The sequence below is a fragment of the Phoxinus phoxinus genome, assembly GCF_949152265.1.
Source record: "Phoxinus phoxinus genome assembly, chromosome: 11".
Classification (NCBI taxonomy): domain Eukaryota; kingdom Metazoa; phylum Chordata; class Actinopteri; order Cypriniformes; family Leuciscidae; genus Phoxinus; species Phoxinus phoxinus.
Window position 1 is genome coordinate 19,631,518 of NC_136886.1, and position 16,246 is coordinate 19,647,763.

The window sequence follows — 16,246 nt, forward strand, 5'->3', positions numbered from 1 at the left end:
TACTAAATAATAAAGGCTTATTTTCGCATGGCTCATTGCACAACACAATGACCTCAAAACACTTTTATCATATCCATGGATTGTGAATACATTTAACTGTTCCCATCGCATAACCAGCTCCATATGTAAGGCTTTTCTGACATACAGTAGTAAACTTGCTTGGTAGCTCATCTGGAGCAGCTTTGGGACACAAGTCATGATAAAAGAGCTAAAAGAAGCAAGTTCGCATGCTTGCTTCAGCAAATGCACGTTTATGCTTTTGTTAACACAGTCAGTCTAGGTTTAGGGTAAGGTTTAGGTGCTACATCATTTTTAAACACAACAGAGCATTAACCTTTTAGTGCCACTATCTAGACATTTCGAAACCTCAGCAATACTATACAAATGTTGCCAGATTCACGTTCATCTTTTTTTAGCCCCACTCAGTGGATATTTCACTTTGAAAGTGTCATGAAACTTGCAAAAAGCAATGTAATATATTTTTGTAGAAATGTCGCCACAGGTATACACCACTGGTACGGAATGTAATCTCTACTGAAACTTGAGCATTTATGGATGATGAAGTCACAGGTTCTGCAGTGCGGTGGCAATGTCTCCTGAGGGAAAAGATAAGGGTAGGGAATGACAGCAAACCAGCTGAGCTGCTGACAGCAGGACCCAGGAGAAATGTTCTTTGTAATGCAGTCAAACAGAATTTTGGACAGAAGAAAGCAGTTACTGTAGGTATAGAAAGCTAGCAAATTGGAGCGAAAGAATATAAGAAAGATGCATGGACCGCTTTTCTTTAACAGACAACTTCATAGCTTCGTCTTTCAGAGACCTCTAGTGTTGGCTTCTATTCTTTGAGTCTCCTGATGTCATTAAAAGGTCACCCTCTTCCAAGGCTCCAGAATCGCATTGTGTTCCTGCTGCCACTGCCCAAAGTGTGTCTTTTACATTATAGAGCAGGTGAATCCACAGCACTCTTTCAGTAAAGTGAGGCCAGTCTTGGTTGCAAAGGGAGTTGTGTTCTGCTGGGCTCTGCGGGGTCTCCTCATAACATCTACATAAAGAGGTTCATAGACAAAGAGCTTCATATACAGTACACATGATGCAGTGAGTTTACCAAGGGAAAATGTGTAGGTTGTATCATGGCGAGGACAGTTAGGATATTTTCCCACCCACCCTAAGGCAATAAAAATACTAAATATGATATACTGTAATTATGATATTAATTTTTACTGATAAAAAGTTTGAGGGCGGAATGATTTTGTTTTGTTTTTGAAAGTATATAAAGTATATTATGCTCACCAAGGGTGCATTTATTTGATTTTTTTTTTTGAATATTGTGAAATATTATTACAATTTAATGGACTGCATTTATACCCAAACTTCTGAACAATATTGTATGCCAATCAGATTTTTTCATGTAACTTTTATTTTCTTTGTCTAACGACATTCACACTGTCCCAGGTTTCCCACAGTTTTTTATTAAACTGGGACGATGCATTATTGGTGAACTGGGAAAGCCACTTATGTCATTTTAATGAGGGGAATAAATGTGTACTTGACTGTCATAAGAGTAGAATTTCGAATCATATAATTCATATAATTCATGCGTGTTAAATACATTTGCTTTTCAGATTTATTAGTTAGCTCTACTTGTATGCTGACCCATTCACTAGAATAATGAAGCGCATATTTCAGAATCCACAATAGACATTAAAGGAAGAACAGACCAATGAAGGCTGAATGTTAAATCAGCAGAATCTAAAATTACTTTATTGTTAATAAGTTACAATGTTGTGTTATTATTATTATGCATTTTATTAACATTGACAGTTAGCCAGTAAGGGCTGGAAAATTGTGATTTGAGGTCTTCATGTTTGACGATAATATTTCATATTTTTGTTTAATAAGTGTGTTAACCTTTAGATAGCTTACTGAGTAACAGTTAGTAGATAAAATATTCTATTCATAAAAATTGAAATAAACATTACTTTGTTTAACCAACCATAAAAGAATGACTTACTCTTGGTTTGCGAGCTTTTTGGTAATTTGGACTTAAGAAACTCAGCCATCTCTTTGTCCTCCTCCCGTTCCCTGTGTAGCAGAGGTAACTATGATGATTATGGTGCAAAGCATTATGGGAAGACTGACTATTTCATTAATGTTTGCATGGTTTTCATGTCTTTCAGTTAGTTCAAGGTCTGATATTACTGCTGGGAAATTAAATCTAAAAATACAACATGTGCATTCATTTATCATGCATTTCTGTTTATTTATTTATTCATAGTATTCTGTCGGCTTTAAAAAGGATTTCTGCACACTGGAAGGAAATAGTTTGCAACTTATTTCATGACTTCTATTCCAGCTTTTCAGAATTGTCTGGTAATGGACCTAAAGAGCCGGCAACAGGATGGTCACTGCATCTTTAACACCATGCTGGACTAAAAATACATCCAGTGCTGTTCAATCTTTCCGCATCTGATACTTCTTATCATGGTGCTGCAATATAGTAATTGTTATTTAGCACCCATAATAAGAATGTACTAAAACTGAAAGAATAGATAAAAAAAATAATACATTAAATCTTTGAAGCATTTTTGGGGTCAGCTGCCTTTAAATTATGTAAATATAGTACCATAATTATAGACAACCCTTACTTTAAAAAAAGTTTATTATTATAGCTCAAGTGTGCTATGTGTATATATTTATTATAACTAAAAATAAGAAAGTATACTTTCAGTCCACTTTTTATGTACTTATTATGTACTTCTCAGAAATATACTTACACTGCACTAAATGACTTATACTGGCATAAAAGTCTAATATACTTACTAATATACTTGCGAGATATACTTAGCAATATAATGAAGTATTCTATAGGCAATACTTGGCTTGTAGATGTGTTTACTCTTTTGATTGAGTAGCCTATTACATACTTATTTCACATAGTTTTACATACTGTCTTATAAACTAACATTGTTTTAAATTATTGAATTATAAAGAAAAATATGTTCCTAATTCTGAGTATTTAATTTTTGAATCATTTACTTCAGTTCAAAGCCATTGACTGAATTTTTCGGCTATCCATTTTTTCACTGTTATACGGTATTACACATTTTCTGTAATAGTACAGAATCTCTGGATCAAAGCACAGAAGAAGCAGATACACGTGATATAAGATTGCTTACGTAAATGTAAAATAACGCGATCATCATCAAACATTAAAAAGCATATAAGTTCAAAGTGCCTAACGTTATAGAATTAAATATCGAAACTCATAAAGAGGGAACGTCTGTAAGGCTTTGGGGGTGTTGATACACACGATCAGCTCCATCTGTGTTTTGATCATTGGTCTGAATCCCATCCAGATTTGGTCTTTGACAAAAAAATAATTTTCTCAGCTTTTGTTTAAAATGCTGCTTTTTTTCAAATGAAGCTTCATAGAATAAAATATTTAGGTTTTTTTTTGTATGGAAAAAGTTAAAGGTATATTTTAAGTATAATTTTTTTTATACCGAAATAGAAGCATAGTAAAATACTTAAATTAACTATGTATGATAAGAATGTTCACTTAAAGAAAACTTACAAGTATACTGCAAGACAAGTACAACTTAAGCAGTTGTTTACTGACAGTATAATTCGAAGTGTACTTTCATAAATAAAATGAGCTACAAGTATTTGACTGTATAAGTACTTTTACTTAGTATAGTTGCAGTACAAATGAAAAGCTTAGTTGTAAACTAGTTGTGTACTCAAAGTTTACTACTTTTACTACTAAACGATATGCGTGAGCATTCTGTCCTTTTTTAGAGCAATCACATCAGGGTTCGTTTTAATCGAACCAAACATGCCAAGTGTGAACACACTCTAAAAAGTGGGCCAATTTAGTCCAAAGTAGTATTGAAACAATACACGTACAAGTAGTACATTGATATTAGTTTACTTACTATATACGTAAAGTATATTTTAAAAATATACCTGAACTTTACTTAAGTATAGTTAATAACTTGAAGTATAGGCTACTTGTTTTCTGTAAGGGAAGGCAAAACATAAACATATAAACACTGAGTCCAGATTCAATCACAAATTTGTGGAGACGCCACAACCACTGAGCAGAATTTCTCAAATTAAATTCCTGAAATCACAGCAGCCTGGCTTTATTACAAATACAATCCTATTACTTATGTACATAGAGTGTGAGTAATGTTTTTTTCCCCTCAGGCCTTGGACAGAATCCTGTCTGCCTCGGAATTGAGCTCAGTCAGAGATTTAATAAAGGGTGCAAATGAATTGTGTGTCAGCCTGCATCTTTTTCCAGCATTGCTGAAATTGGCTCACCTGAGGCGCTCAAACTCCACGTCATCTACCAGGAAGTCTCTTGCCTCCACTAATTTATGAATTTGTTTCAGAAACTCTTCCTCCTTTTGTTTGTCTTCATTAGACTTGTCATTATCTGAAAATGGATTTTAACACTTCTTACTCAAACAGAAAAAAAACGAAACAAAATAATCTATGCAAAATGAGGTTGGGATTTAGTGGTTTAATTAGTACTGCATGTTTTCTTGTTGTGCTACTTTTAGAAAATTGTAAAACATTTTAACACACAGAGAGAGATCTCTAATTGACTTTAGCAAAGGTACAGTGAAAGGGACTTTTAAATGGGTAAACTGTAACAACAAAAACATTGATCGCTAATAAAGTTTTACTTAGCGTGTTCATTTTATTTTATTTTATGTAATTTATGATTTTCAGATCTCACCTGGGATAGACAGAAGCTTTTGAAGCTCTTTCTTCAGTCTTGTAATTTCTTTACATAACTGGATATCATCCATCCTGCAAAATAAAAGGACACGCAAACATGTTAAGTTCATATTGTTCTAAAGCATGAGAAGCATTTAAATTCTTCACTAAAAACAACACCAATGATAACCTATAAAGCTTAATTTAAATTAATTTTTATTTTACTCTAAATTAAAACTGAGCAGAATGTCAAAACCAAACATAATCATTACAAACACTTTACACTGCCTAGTTAAAAAAATGATTAAAAAGTAAAATAGTAGGCATTATTCTACCATTTACATTTAAACAGTTGTTTTCTACACTGTTGTCACATGACCTTTTCATGTTGAAAGTATAATTCAATGAGTTGTCAGATAGCCAGATAGTTATTTAGAATGCATTTAGTCCGTAAACCTGTTTGCTCATGTCATTAATCACTGTTTTCTACGCATTTCAGTCCCATAAGAAAATATGCAGGAAAATGGTGAAGCAGAATTTCTCTCTCTGGTTTAGTTGAGACAGGCAGTTGAGGCTGAGCACCAATCAAACACTCGGGAAGAAATGCCCCACTGATTTTGTAATAGGCAATGCTCTTCCCCAAACGATTGTGAGGGGAAACCGATATACATGCATTAGACACTCTGAGTCTGGCAGCATCAAAAGCAAAGCATTAGCATTTTAATGAGGGGCAGCTGGCTGATTGTAGCTCTTGTTAATGGGAATAAGGACGGATGACTGTACATGTGATCTCAGATCAACTTTTCAAACCGCTCAAGGCTTGTGCTTTTGAGTTTGGCTGTTGACTATCATTTATAATTGACAAAACTGTTTTTTGTTGCATTCATTAGTAGTTTATTGTCCATGTAGTCATTGTGTTTTATTATATCTGGAGTCTGAAAATGTATACTAATAAAATAATATTCATATTATTGTAATATTGTTGTTTTGGTTTTATTTTTAGTGTTCTGTTCCTGGTTGCCTGTGTTCCCTTTGCTAGTCTCCATGGTTTTTGATTGAGCTCATACATGTTTCTAGTTACGTTAATTATCCCTGTGTGTATTTAAGCCCTTACGGTTGCATTTATGTTGACGTGGTTGTGATTTATTGTATTCCTGAGTATTTGCTATTAAATATAAAGCTTTTTGAAATCTCCTTGGTCGTGTGATTTCTATAGCCACCAACCGAACCAAGACTGGATTTTTTTGTAGGATTTTTTCTCCCCCTTCACTATTGACCAGCCATCCATCCAACTGCTCTGTCTTGAGCAAAAGGACCATTTACTTTTTTTACCCCACCAGCCTCAGCGAGTGGTCCAAGGCAGGGTTCGAAGCGAACAGTCCTCGGGAAGATTTCGATGCATATGTGGAGTGGGTGCTGGTGAATATCAGATCGGCATTCGCCATCTGTCGTGCTGAGGACGACATCACCAGCCCGACTCCGAACCCAGAGTCCAGCCAGCCACCACCCACACACTGCATGGAGCTAACATTAGGGTCCCCCGCAGATGGAGAGCCCGAGTCTGCTTCTATGCATGAGCCAGTGCCAGAGAAGAGGACTGAGCAAGACCATCGCCCCAAACCCCACATAGAGTCTGACCAAGTGCATGAGCCGACAACACTGTAAGTGAGTGAGCTCCAGCTGGCCTCTGCAAATATTTATGAAGATTTGGAAGAGCATATTTACCTGATTCTCCCATCCCCACTGGTCCCACCCAGCTCTAAGTATTCTGTGCCTCCAATGGATCCACCCAGGTCAAAGTCTCATGTGTTCCCGCTGGTTCCATCCAGCTCGAAGTCTCCTGTGTCTCCAGGGTTCCACCCAGCCTCCCTCTCCCACCTCCTCTTCCAAAATCATCCAGTCTGTCAGACCCACCTCCGCTAATTCCTTTCAGCTCCTCGACTTCTCCTCTAATACCACTCTGTTGTGTGAGCCTACCTAGCTCCGCCCAGCTAAGAGGATCCCCTGGCTCTGCCTCCAGCCTCTGAGCCCATCACTCCACCTCGGCCTGTCAGCTCCTCCCTCCCTCGGCTCCACCTGGGACCATCATCCTTATGGCTCCACCGGGCTCCCTCGTCCCTCCGGCTACGCCTTTGTCAGTCGTCACCCAGTCTGCGCCGCGGACTTACGGGCCTACTTACGTAAAGTGTCCCTTCACCTCTTAGGCTCTGTGGGGCTCCGCCTTCTCTCCAGGTCCAACTTGGTCGCTCAGCCACATTCCTCCGGTGCCCTGGTTCCACCTCGGATGCTCGTCGCTGCGGCTCTGCCTCAGTCTCAAGAGCCATTGGTGTTGTGTGATCACTTTAGCACTCCGTCTGCACCCTGGTCTCCTCTTTCATTGGCTCTATCTCAATTAGTTATCCCCCTGGTTTCATCATTTAAACCTCCACCTTGGCTTCTCCCTCAACTTCGCCGTGGGACATCGTCCTGGCTGCACTTTGGTTGCCTGTCTGGCTCCTCCAGCTCCTGGCTTCTGTCTGGCTCCTCCTTCCCTCCACTCCACCATGGACTGTTCTGCCTGACCCTGATTGGTTACATCCCTGTCCAGCTCCATATCCTCCACCTCAGCCCCCTCCCTTTTGACTGTTAAGTGTAATCTTCAGTCAGCAGGATATTATAACAAAATAAACCCTGATGTGATCTGGGCACATTTATTACATTGCTACTGTACCTACAAAATAAACACATACAGTATATGGCACCAGGATAATTGATTCACGTGCTTAGAAAGAGACTGTTGAGTGATTCAAGAAAAATGTAAGAATTCAGTTGCCTGGGACAACAGTGAGTTGTACAATGGACACAGCAAGGATGATAATAAGTATAACGATAACTATAACTACAAAGTTTTAAAGACACAGAGGAATGATATCATTGGAATCACTTTCAGAACGATTCCTCTGATGTAGTAAGTATAAATACAGGGTCCAAATTTAGGTTCCATATGTCTAAGGCAACACTGAAAATATGCCGTTCAAATTCAAATTTAAACCTGAAAATACAATAAAAATTTTAAGATTGAAAGAAAATGAAACCCACAAAATGTTGGGGTCTATTGTTTTAATAAAGAACATACAAAACAAATTGTGGTTAATTAATATTATTTATATTGACATTTCCAGTTACTTCTAATACATTTTCTTAATACAAGCTGCTTTGTCATAATTACAGCAGAGCATATAACCATATAGCTTGTATGGGGGGTATTTGATATTTAGAGTTCATGTCAGTTCAAATGCTGCTGACATTAAATTAAAAAAATAAATTGAAAAAATATGAAATTCTGAAATTCATGTATGCCTACATTTTTAAATTAAACGTTTCACCGTTGGCCCTAATAACATAATGTGTAATACAAAAGAAGAAGCATTTTCACTAGTGGTTACAGGTATTTGGGCCCCACAGTATATATTATATGTATTTACATGAAAATCAGTTTACTCACATGTATCTGAGCTCAGATTCCCTCCTGACCAAAATGTCTCTGATCCGTTCAATCTTACAGAGTTCCCCCTCAATGTCTCCCACTGTGGTAGTAGAGTCCGCCATTGAGACCACATCTGCTTCTGTAAACACAGAAACAAGAAGATCTGGACTGAAACCACACTGATCACAACCACAAAGATATGAATAGAGCTCAAATTGCATTCTATAAAAAATATCAGATTTGATGCAATGTCTCTCTCAAGATTAGCAGTGCTTGTGCAGAATTTCTGAAAAGTGAGGTACATTTGATTTGAAGATGCACCAATCAATAAACAACCACTGAGCCTCTTTAAATAGCACACGTAAAGGAAGCGCAAGTGTAAAATAAACCTCTACAATTCCTTCAGGTCTATCATTACTACCTTCTTCCTTTTCTTTAAGAAGTTCTTAACCTCTTAAACCTCTTCACCAACTTCACCCGTATCCCTCCTGCACCAATTAATCAAAGCTTTAGCAGTAGGAGAAAATTGCAGCATGTCGAGGTTACCAGCCTTGGCTGTCAGACAACAAATTATTACTTGCAAGGGTTTAGGAGGCCTAGCATAACTCTTCGCCCGATCCTACAATTGGTAATGTCACTGCTACTTTCTCATGAGTGGCATGGTAACCATCATGCAATGCAAGGCTGAGGCTAATATGTTCTGTCAGTTTTACATTTACATTTAATCAGACGCTTTCATCCAAGGCAAATTAGAATTGAGGAGAACAGAAGCAATCAAACCAACAATAGGGCAACAAAATCAAAAGCACCGTAAGCCTAAGTAGATTCTAGAACCATTGGCACCAATGGTCTCTACGATCAACTTAGCTCTCAATGCTTTTGATAAACGCAGCCCTGGCCAATATACAGGGGTCTGTTTTCTAGAAAACAAATGAAGACGCTCTATATTATTTGGAGAAATATTCAAATAATATTATATTCATTGTGGGCTCTCGTCAGTGTGTACGTTGTGTTGGACTGCTATTCTAAGGGGGCTTTCACACTGGTCTCGTTTGCTGCTGTTCCCGGCGCCCCCCGCAGCGTTGGTCTGGTTTCACACTCAACTTGAATCTATCGAACCCTGTTGCGTTTGCGTGCATAATAAGTCATCGCAAACGTGAACGACACATGATAGAAAACAGAACGCGGGTCAGTATATTGTGTTTTTTATTAATTCGGTGCTATTATGTGCAGTTGAGTGAACAACAAAGGTTTACTGTGCATGTGTTGCATAAGGTGGTCTTCTGCTGCTTGCAAACAAACTATTTTGAGGAGACAGTGGAATTCCAAATTTGTTGCCCTGATTCCACGCACTATGCGTGAATAGCCTACACTGCAGGCTCACTCTCGCTCGTATCCAAAGTAAATCATCAACACTATCATCCCTTACATGTGTTTTATTTAACTTAATACATCATAATCAGCTAAAACGCATGCGCAGGTCACTTTACTTCCTGAACAAGTGCACACCCGAGTCCGTGTTGCTTTCACATTCCGAAACTCAGACCACCTCCTCCAGGTAGTCTCGGGTTCGGTACCCTAGTGCGCACCCGGGTCCGCATGACGGCGTTCACATTAGCGATTTTTCATGCGAACCACGCCCCGTTCCGAACTAAACTGCCAGTGTGAAAGCCCCCTAAGTTGAAATTTGCCTTGAGGATTATTAAAAACCTGTTATACTTCATCTTCTTCGTTGTGCGTTTGTCTTGCACCACACAACCCGTGACAGAAGACTTGAAAGTAAGCGGTTTGCCTGTTTTTGTTTGTTATGGACATCCCTGCTGTGAAGCTATTGTGCCTTGAGCAGGGAGAACTCTCCCTCAAGGCTCAGCTAGAGGATTTCCTCGATCTGGCCTACCTAACGACTTTCCTGGACGACTGCCTTATCTCGTTTCTGCTCACTGGACTGAACACATCAATACGAGAGCAGTTGTACAGGGAGGCTCCTCGAGGGAGCTTAACCGCCTTTGTGGAGTGGGTTCTGGTATCCTGTGGATCTGTATTCACCGTGGATGACGTTACCTGCCCCACTCCCAACCCACTGTGTGGAGCAGCATAAGCCTGTAGACGTCGAGCCCTTCTCTGCCACGAACTGTGAGCCAACACCATCGAAGGTGTGTGAGCTGAACATCGCCACGATGCCTGAGTTGTGCAAGTCTGGCCAGGTGCGCGTGCCAGCTGCGCCATCTGCCGCCAAGGGAGTGTTTGTGGAATCAGAGGGCAAGGATGAGAGCCCCGCCTGCCTTACCGCCACTGAGAGTGAGACTCTGGCAGCACTAAATATTGACTGTGAGGCTGTGAGAGAAAATTATTCCGTAAGTATTACTACCCCTTATCTTGTTCGCATAATCTTCCATCTGTCTCGTCAGTCCCGCCCAGCCTCCCTGTCCCACCATCTCTCTTAACCACTATAAAAGATTTGACTGGTCTCATTAGACTATTTATTATTCTCCAGTTTCGTCCTCAGCCACTCCTGCCACCCAGTCATCACTGTCTCTCACCAATCCCTCTGTGTCATCTCCTCTTCTCAGTGGTGTGGTTCCACCTCGGGGCTGCTGGGAGCCATCTCCTCTTGAGCGAGAAGAGCCTGTGACTCTGCCTACACCCTCTGCGGACTTCGCTCCTCCTCGACCTGTCGCCCTGGCTCCTGCACTCCTCCCGCCCTCGATTCCAGGACTTCTCCAGCCCTCTAGCCCTTTGACTACGGCCCATGCTCAGCCCTCCCTCAGTCGCTCCAACTGGCCTTCAGAGTTCAGACCCACACTTCCATCTTGAGAGGTCGTCTCTGCATTATCCTGCTGAAAGAAGCCTCAGCCACCGGAATACAGTTTCCATGAAAGGGTGTACATGGTCTGTAACAATGCTTAGGTGTTACTTGTCAAAGTAACATTCACATGGATGGCAGGACCTAAGGTTTCCCAGCAAAACATTGCCCAAAGCATAACACTGCCTCCGCCAGCTTGCCTTCTTCCCATAGTGCACCCTGGAGCCATGTGTTCCCTAGGAAAGCGACGCATGCGCACCCGGCCATCCACATGAAAACATGATTCATCAGACCAAGCCACCTTCTTCCATTGCTCTGTGGTCCAGTTCTGATGCTCACTGTTGGCGCATTCGGTAGTGGACAGGGGTCAGCATGGGCACCCTGACTGGTCTGCGGCTATGCAGCAATGCGGCTATGCAACAAACTGCGATGCACTGTTTATTCTGACAGCTTTCTATCAGAATGCTGCAGCATTCATTTCTTGAGCAATTTGAGCTACAGTAGCTTGTCTGTTGGATCGGACCACATGAGCAGCCTTAGCTACCCACGCGCATCAATGAGCCTTGGCCGCCCATGACCCTGTCCACCGGTTCACCACTGTTCCTTCCTTGGACCACTTCTGATAGATACTGACCACTGCAGACCGGGAACACCCCACAAGAGCTGCAGTTTTGGATATGCTCTGACCCAGTCGTATAGCCATCACAATTTGGCCCTTGTCAAACTCGCTCAAATCCTTACGCTTGCCCATTTTTCCTGCTTCAAACACATCAACTTTGAGGATAAAATGTTCACTTGCTGCCTAATATATCCCACCCACTAACAGATGCCATATTGAAGAGATAATCAGTGTTATTCACTTCACCCGTCAGTGGTCATAATGTTATGCCTGATCGGTATTGTTTGCCCTGTTATTCTTGTATTATTTATACCAGTATTTATGAACATTTTAATGTGTGTGTGTGTGTGTGTGTGTGTGTGTGTGTGTGTGTGTGCGTGTGTTGTTTTTAAACAGATTAAACAGCTCTTTGGTATTCCTGTACTTTCTACGAGCCAGAAGTAAGAACAACATGTTATAAATTTCTTGTCTGACTCACTGATATTAATGGTATGACCTTTTCCTCTTTCTTATTTGGCTCACATGACCCTATGTATTTCCAAAACATCAACAGGCATCTTAAGGTAGGTACTGAGAAGACACTACTATCTAGATTACAAATGCTTGCAAAAAGAGAATTTCAAAAAGCCAAGAAGCAAGTGGCTCCGTCATGCACAAGTTAACTACTCCACTGAAGCATTGAGGCTTTTTATGTCAAGATAGATAAGGAAAAAACATTCAAATGCTTATACTCTGAGTGAGAAAGTAGTAGAACGGATTTGGTACAGTACAGAAAAGAACTTGGATTTTGAGATATAATAGAAAGCATGTAAAGGAAACAAAATACAATCTGTGTCACGCTGAAATTTCCACAGATGTCCTTTTACTGTTTTTCTTCATAAATCGTGGTCATTCAGTTCTTACTTCAAAAAAGCATATATTTGACAGTAGCCTATTTTTACGGTAACAATAACTAAACATTTACAAGTTCATCATACACATATGATAAGGTAACAAATTAACAGTTTTTTTACTGTAGCATTTTTCTGTATAAATGTAAAAAAAATAAAAATTTTAAAGTGTAGGTACAATTGATTAGTTTAAATAAAACAAAATGAAATTGCTTATTTGAGTGGACCCTTTACCCTGATGATCTCCATAAGTTTATTTAGCAAAAATCTATTAGTAAGGTTCAGTAGCTTCTGGGAGATAGCAGAAGGTTTACTGCCCTGTGCTAGAAGAGCAGAGGGGTATACACACATTTAAGCAAATTGAATGAAACCAAGACACTGTAAACTCAACAGCAGCACCGGGAAAAACACGTTCTTTCTTTCCCGAATCCCCTTCATACATCTCTATTTGTGACTGTGACTTCAAATGATCTTTTGTTACTAAATCCTCATTAATACGATAATATCAATCGACACATCCTCCAAAGACAAACGTAGAACATTTAAGTTATCAACGGATAAACTATGCTATTTTCAGATCTCACCATAACATCTCTTTTGACCTGAACCCAATCTCTACATGAGCAGAAGTTCCACCTGTGGCATTCAATCTGCACAAAGTCCAAAGAAAATGCAAGTGTTCTGACAGGTTTTGATACAGTGACAGGTGTAGGGATACCTGTTTGGTCCACATCTGTTTTCCATTTCGTGCATTCCAGGGATCCATACTGACAGGATGCTCTGCGCTTTTCATCCATCACGAGTCACTTAAGCCTTGTCTTATACGAGTATAAAAAACAAATCCTGACTTAGTTGAGATATGCAAAGCAAGAGAGCACGCTAAAATAATGCAGCGGAACCAGCGGTTCTCGTTACTGAGGAAAATAACGACGGCAGAGGATTACTTGGACATCATTACTGCTGTTGCACTGCTGTTCCTGACTCGTTGGCGACATCGTGTGGTCATTGGAAGAACAAAAACAATAACAAAATTCAAGCTAGCATTCCTTCAAGGTTTGTGCAGTATTATGATAAACGCTTCTTTTTCTTCTTAGAAATATATGTTTTTTTCTATTTAATTTGTGGTAAAAGTTTTATACATTGTAACTGTGTGAATAAATCTGGATCCATGCTTATTGCAGGGTTTTGCATTTGAAAATGCTATATTTATTTTTAACATATGCATTTGCAAATTCAAATCACAATATTTACAAAACCAGAGGTCAAATCAACAACTGTGCAAAATGTTGGCATGAATGAAATCCATAAAAATAAAAGACATAGAGCTCAATTAGTTTGGCTAATTATATTGTTGAGATTATGTTTGTTCTTCAAAAGAAATGGATACTGGAAGACTGGAAAGATAAAAAACAAAATACTGTACAGAGAATGAAGTGAGGAAGTCAGATCAAAATATTTGCACCAATAATTGTTGAAAGAAAGATTTTCACTCATGACCAGCTTAATGCACAACACAACCTTTCAAAGATTGAACCATTTGTGTAACAATACTAGTGCTGTTCTACACATCAGTCACATAGACAGTAATAAAAATGTATATCCACTATGCTTTATAATTTTAAACATAATATATTTGATGCTGCAAAACATGTCATTCTCATGAAACACTCCAAATGTAAACAAACATCATCACCAAATGTCATCAAATATGTATCAAAGAAGTGCAAAACATGGGGGTTGTTTAAGGTAATGTCAGTTTCTCTGAAACACTTGGTCAAATGGCATACGGTGTGCAGACTAACTACTGCACATCATTCCTGCATCATATTGTAATAAAACATAATTTTTAATGTGGAAAATCCTGATGAAAGACTTGGCAAAACTTGGCGTGGAGAATTCTCTCTTTCACATGCACTTCATTTTTACACATTAAGGAACAGGTTCATTGTTAATGCAGAGAACAAGGTCAAACAAGTTCAAGTAACTCTTAAGTCTTTGAGAAACTCAATACCATGACTACATTTAGTGTTAGTAAGTTAGCTGTGTCGCAGATTAAAATACTTCCTGGATTGATCAACTTGTGATTCACAAAGTACATAATGCAGTAAAACCTGCTTGGTGAAGTGTCTTAGCTGATCATTTGATCACATACAGACACTACTGAATAGTGCATTGTTTAAAACACAATACACATATTGCAAGAGTCCAGAACTGGCCTTTATGTTTGCAGCAACCTCTCTATCCTGATCTTTGATCATTTAGTCGATTATTCCGGCAAACGTGTTAATGGGCAAAGGCAATCCTTTGCTCATGTATTTGCTCAGTCCAGCATCGCCGTCGTCTTCTGTCATGAACTTTGACTTTAAGGATTTTTGAATATAATATCCAGGGTCTCGACATGGAGAGACCTCAATGCTGTGTTAGAAAATATAATAAAACACAAACAAATCAATAACAAATCAATATCACTTTAAGACCAGAAAATGGCCAGTCAGTAAGAGCTTTTAATATACTTTTGTTCAGCAAGGATGCAATAAATTGATCAAAAGTGACTGTAAAAAAAGCCATGTTGTCACACAAATATCTATTTCAAATAAATGTTGTTCCTTTAAACTTTAGTTTGATTTAGTTAACTTTCAACTTTGATGTTTGATGTTTCTTGAGCACCAAATCAGCATATTTAAATTATTTCTGAATTATCATGGCACTGAATACTAGAGTAATGGAAAATTCAGATTTGCCATCACAGGAATAATAAATAAATAAAAATTGAAAAAAGAAATAGTAATTAAATTGTAATAATACTCGTTTATTGTATTTTCAATCAAATAAATGCAGCCTTGTAGCGTAAGAGACTTCTTTCAAAAATATAAAAAAAATCTTACTGACACCAAAACTTTAAACAAAAGTATAGGTGATGGATTAAAATTGACAGAAAAAGCATTGATTTCTCACCTCTCAACGTTCATAAATTTCCTTCGAAAGTCTCTGTCCAAACGCACTGTGAAAGTTGATTTTTCTGGCGTCTTCAATTTAAAATTGCATGTTCTGATCTTTGTCTCCTTTTAACAAAAATAACAGCATAATTATCCAAACTTAATCAGGTATATTTGCATTTACTGCAGTAGAAAACACTTTACAGTTGCAGTCCAACAGTGTAAAACATCTTAGCGTTACGTATGTGCGTATGTATTACGCGTCCTCGCGAAACCTGGTGTCTGAGGCACATGTAACATCAAGCCAATCTTTGGCCGACGCAGTGTGATGGCGTCGCAAGGTGCACCTTAGAGTATAAGAAGGGCGCCTGACAACACATCAGATTTGTATTTTCTGAAGAAAGACACACAGGCATGCCCAAAGCATGGAAACATAGTTGGTATTGACGTCCCCATAGCTTCAGAATCTGATGCAGTGTCTCGTTCTCTTCTCAGGGAACTGGGGTTACATGTGTAACCCTAAGACATTCCTTTTCGAGGGAACTCAATGCTGCGTCAGATTCTGACGCCATGGGGACGTCAACACCAACTACACTTTGCTGACCAATGCCTGCCCTCTTGTAGTTAGAAACAATCTAGCAACCTAGGTCTAGGCACTAACTCGAAGGCCTCAGCCCTGAGCCAATAATGCGTCAGAGGGCGAGTGTTACACACCTTGATGGCTCCCAGTATCTAGTATAGCAAAGTAAGGAAAAGCCCTGAAGTTTCTATGACCAAATGTAATGAGGATCTCAAACTAGTCCG

The 16,246-nt window shown here is 39.1% G+C and overlaps 2 protein-coding genes across 5 annotated transcripts in view; both read right to left on the bottom strand.

Annotated features, from left to right (window-relative positions):
• On the bottom strand, positions 1-13,688 carry pik3r6a (phosphoinositide-3-kinase, regulatory subunit 6a). Its single transcript, XM_079628915.1, has 6 exons — positions 13,225-13,688; positions 8,213-8,333; positions 4,748-4,821; positions 4,327-4,441; positions 2,012-2,082; positions 1-1,042 (listed from the first exon to the last, which is right to left on the bottom strand). The coding sequence occupies exons 1-6, from the start codon at positions 13,301-13,303 to the stop codon at positions 933-935; spliced, it is 570 nt and encodes a 189-aa protein (XP_079485041.1). The 5' UTR covers positions 13,304-13,688; the 3' UTR covers positions 1-932.
• The window catches only part of pik3r6 (phosphoinositide-3-kinase regulatory subunit 6), a 25,532-nt gene continuing 22,944 nt past the window's right edge, over positions 13,659-16,246 (bottom strand). For all 4 annotated transcript variants that reach the window (XM_079628913.1, XM_079628912.1, XM_079628911.1 and 1 more), the window contains exons 19-20: positions 15,462-15,568; positions 13,659-14,921 (exon numbers count right to left, since the gene is read on the bottom strand). In XM_079628913.1, coding sequence (XP_079485039.1) covers positions 14,765-14,921; positions 15,462-15,568 — 264 coding nt within the window. In that variant the 3' untranslated portion in view covers positions 13,659-14,764. The remainder of the gene's footprint in view (positions 14,922-15,461; positions 15,569-16,246) is intronic.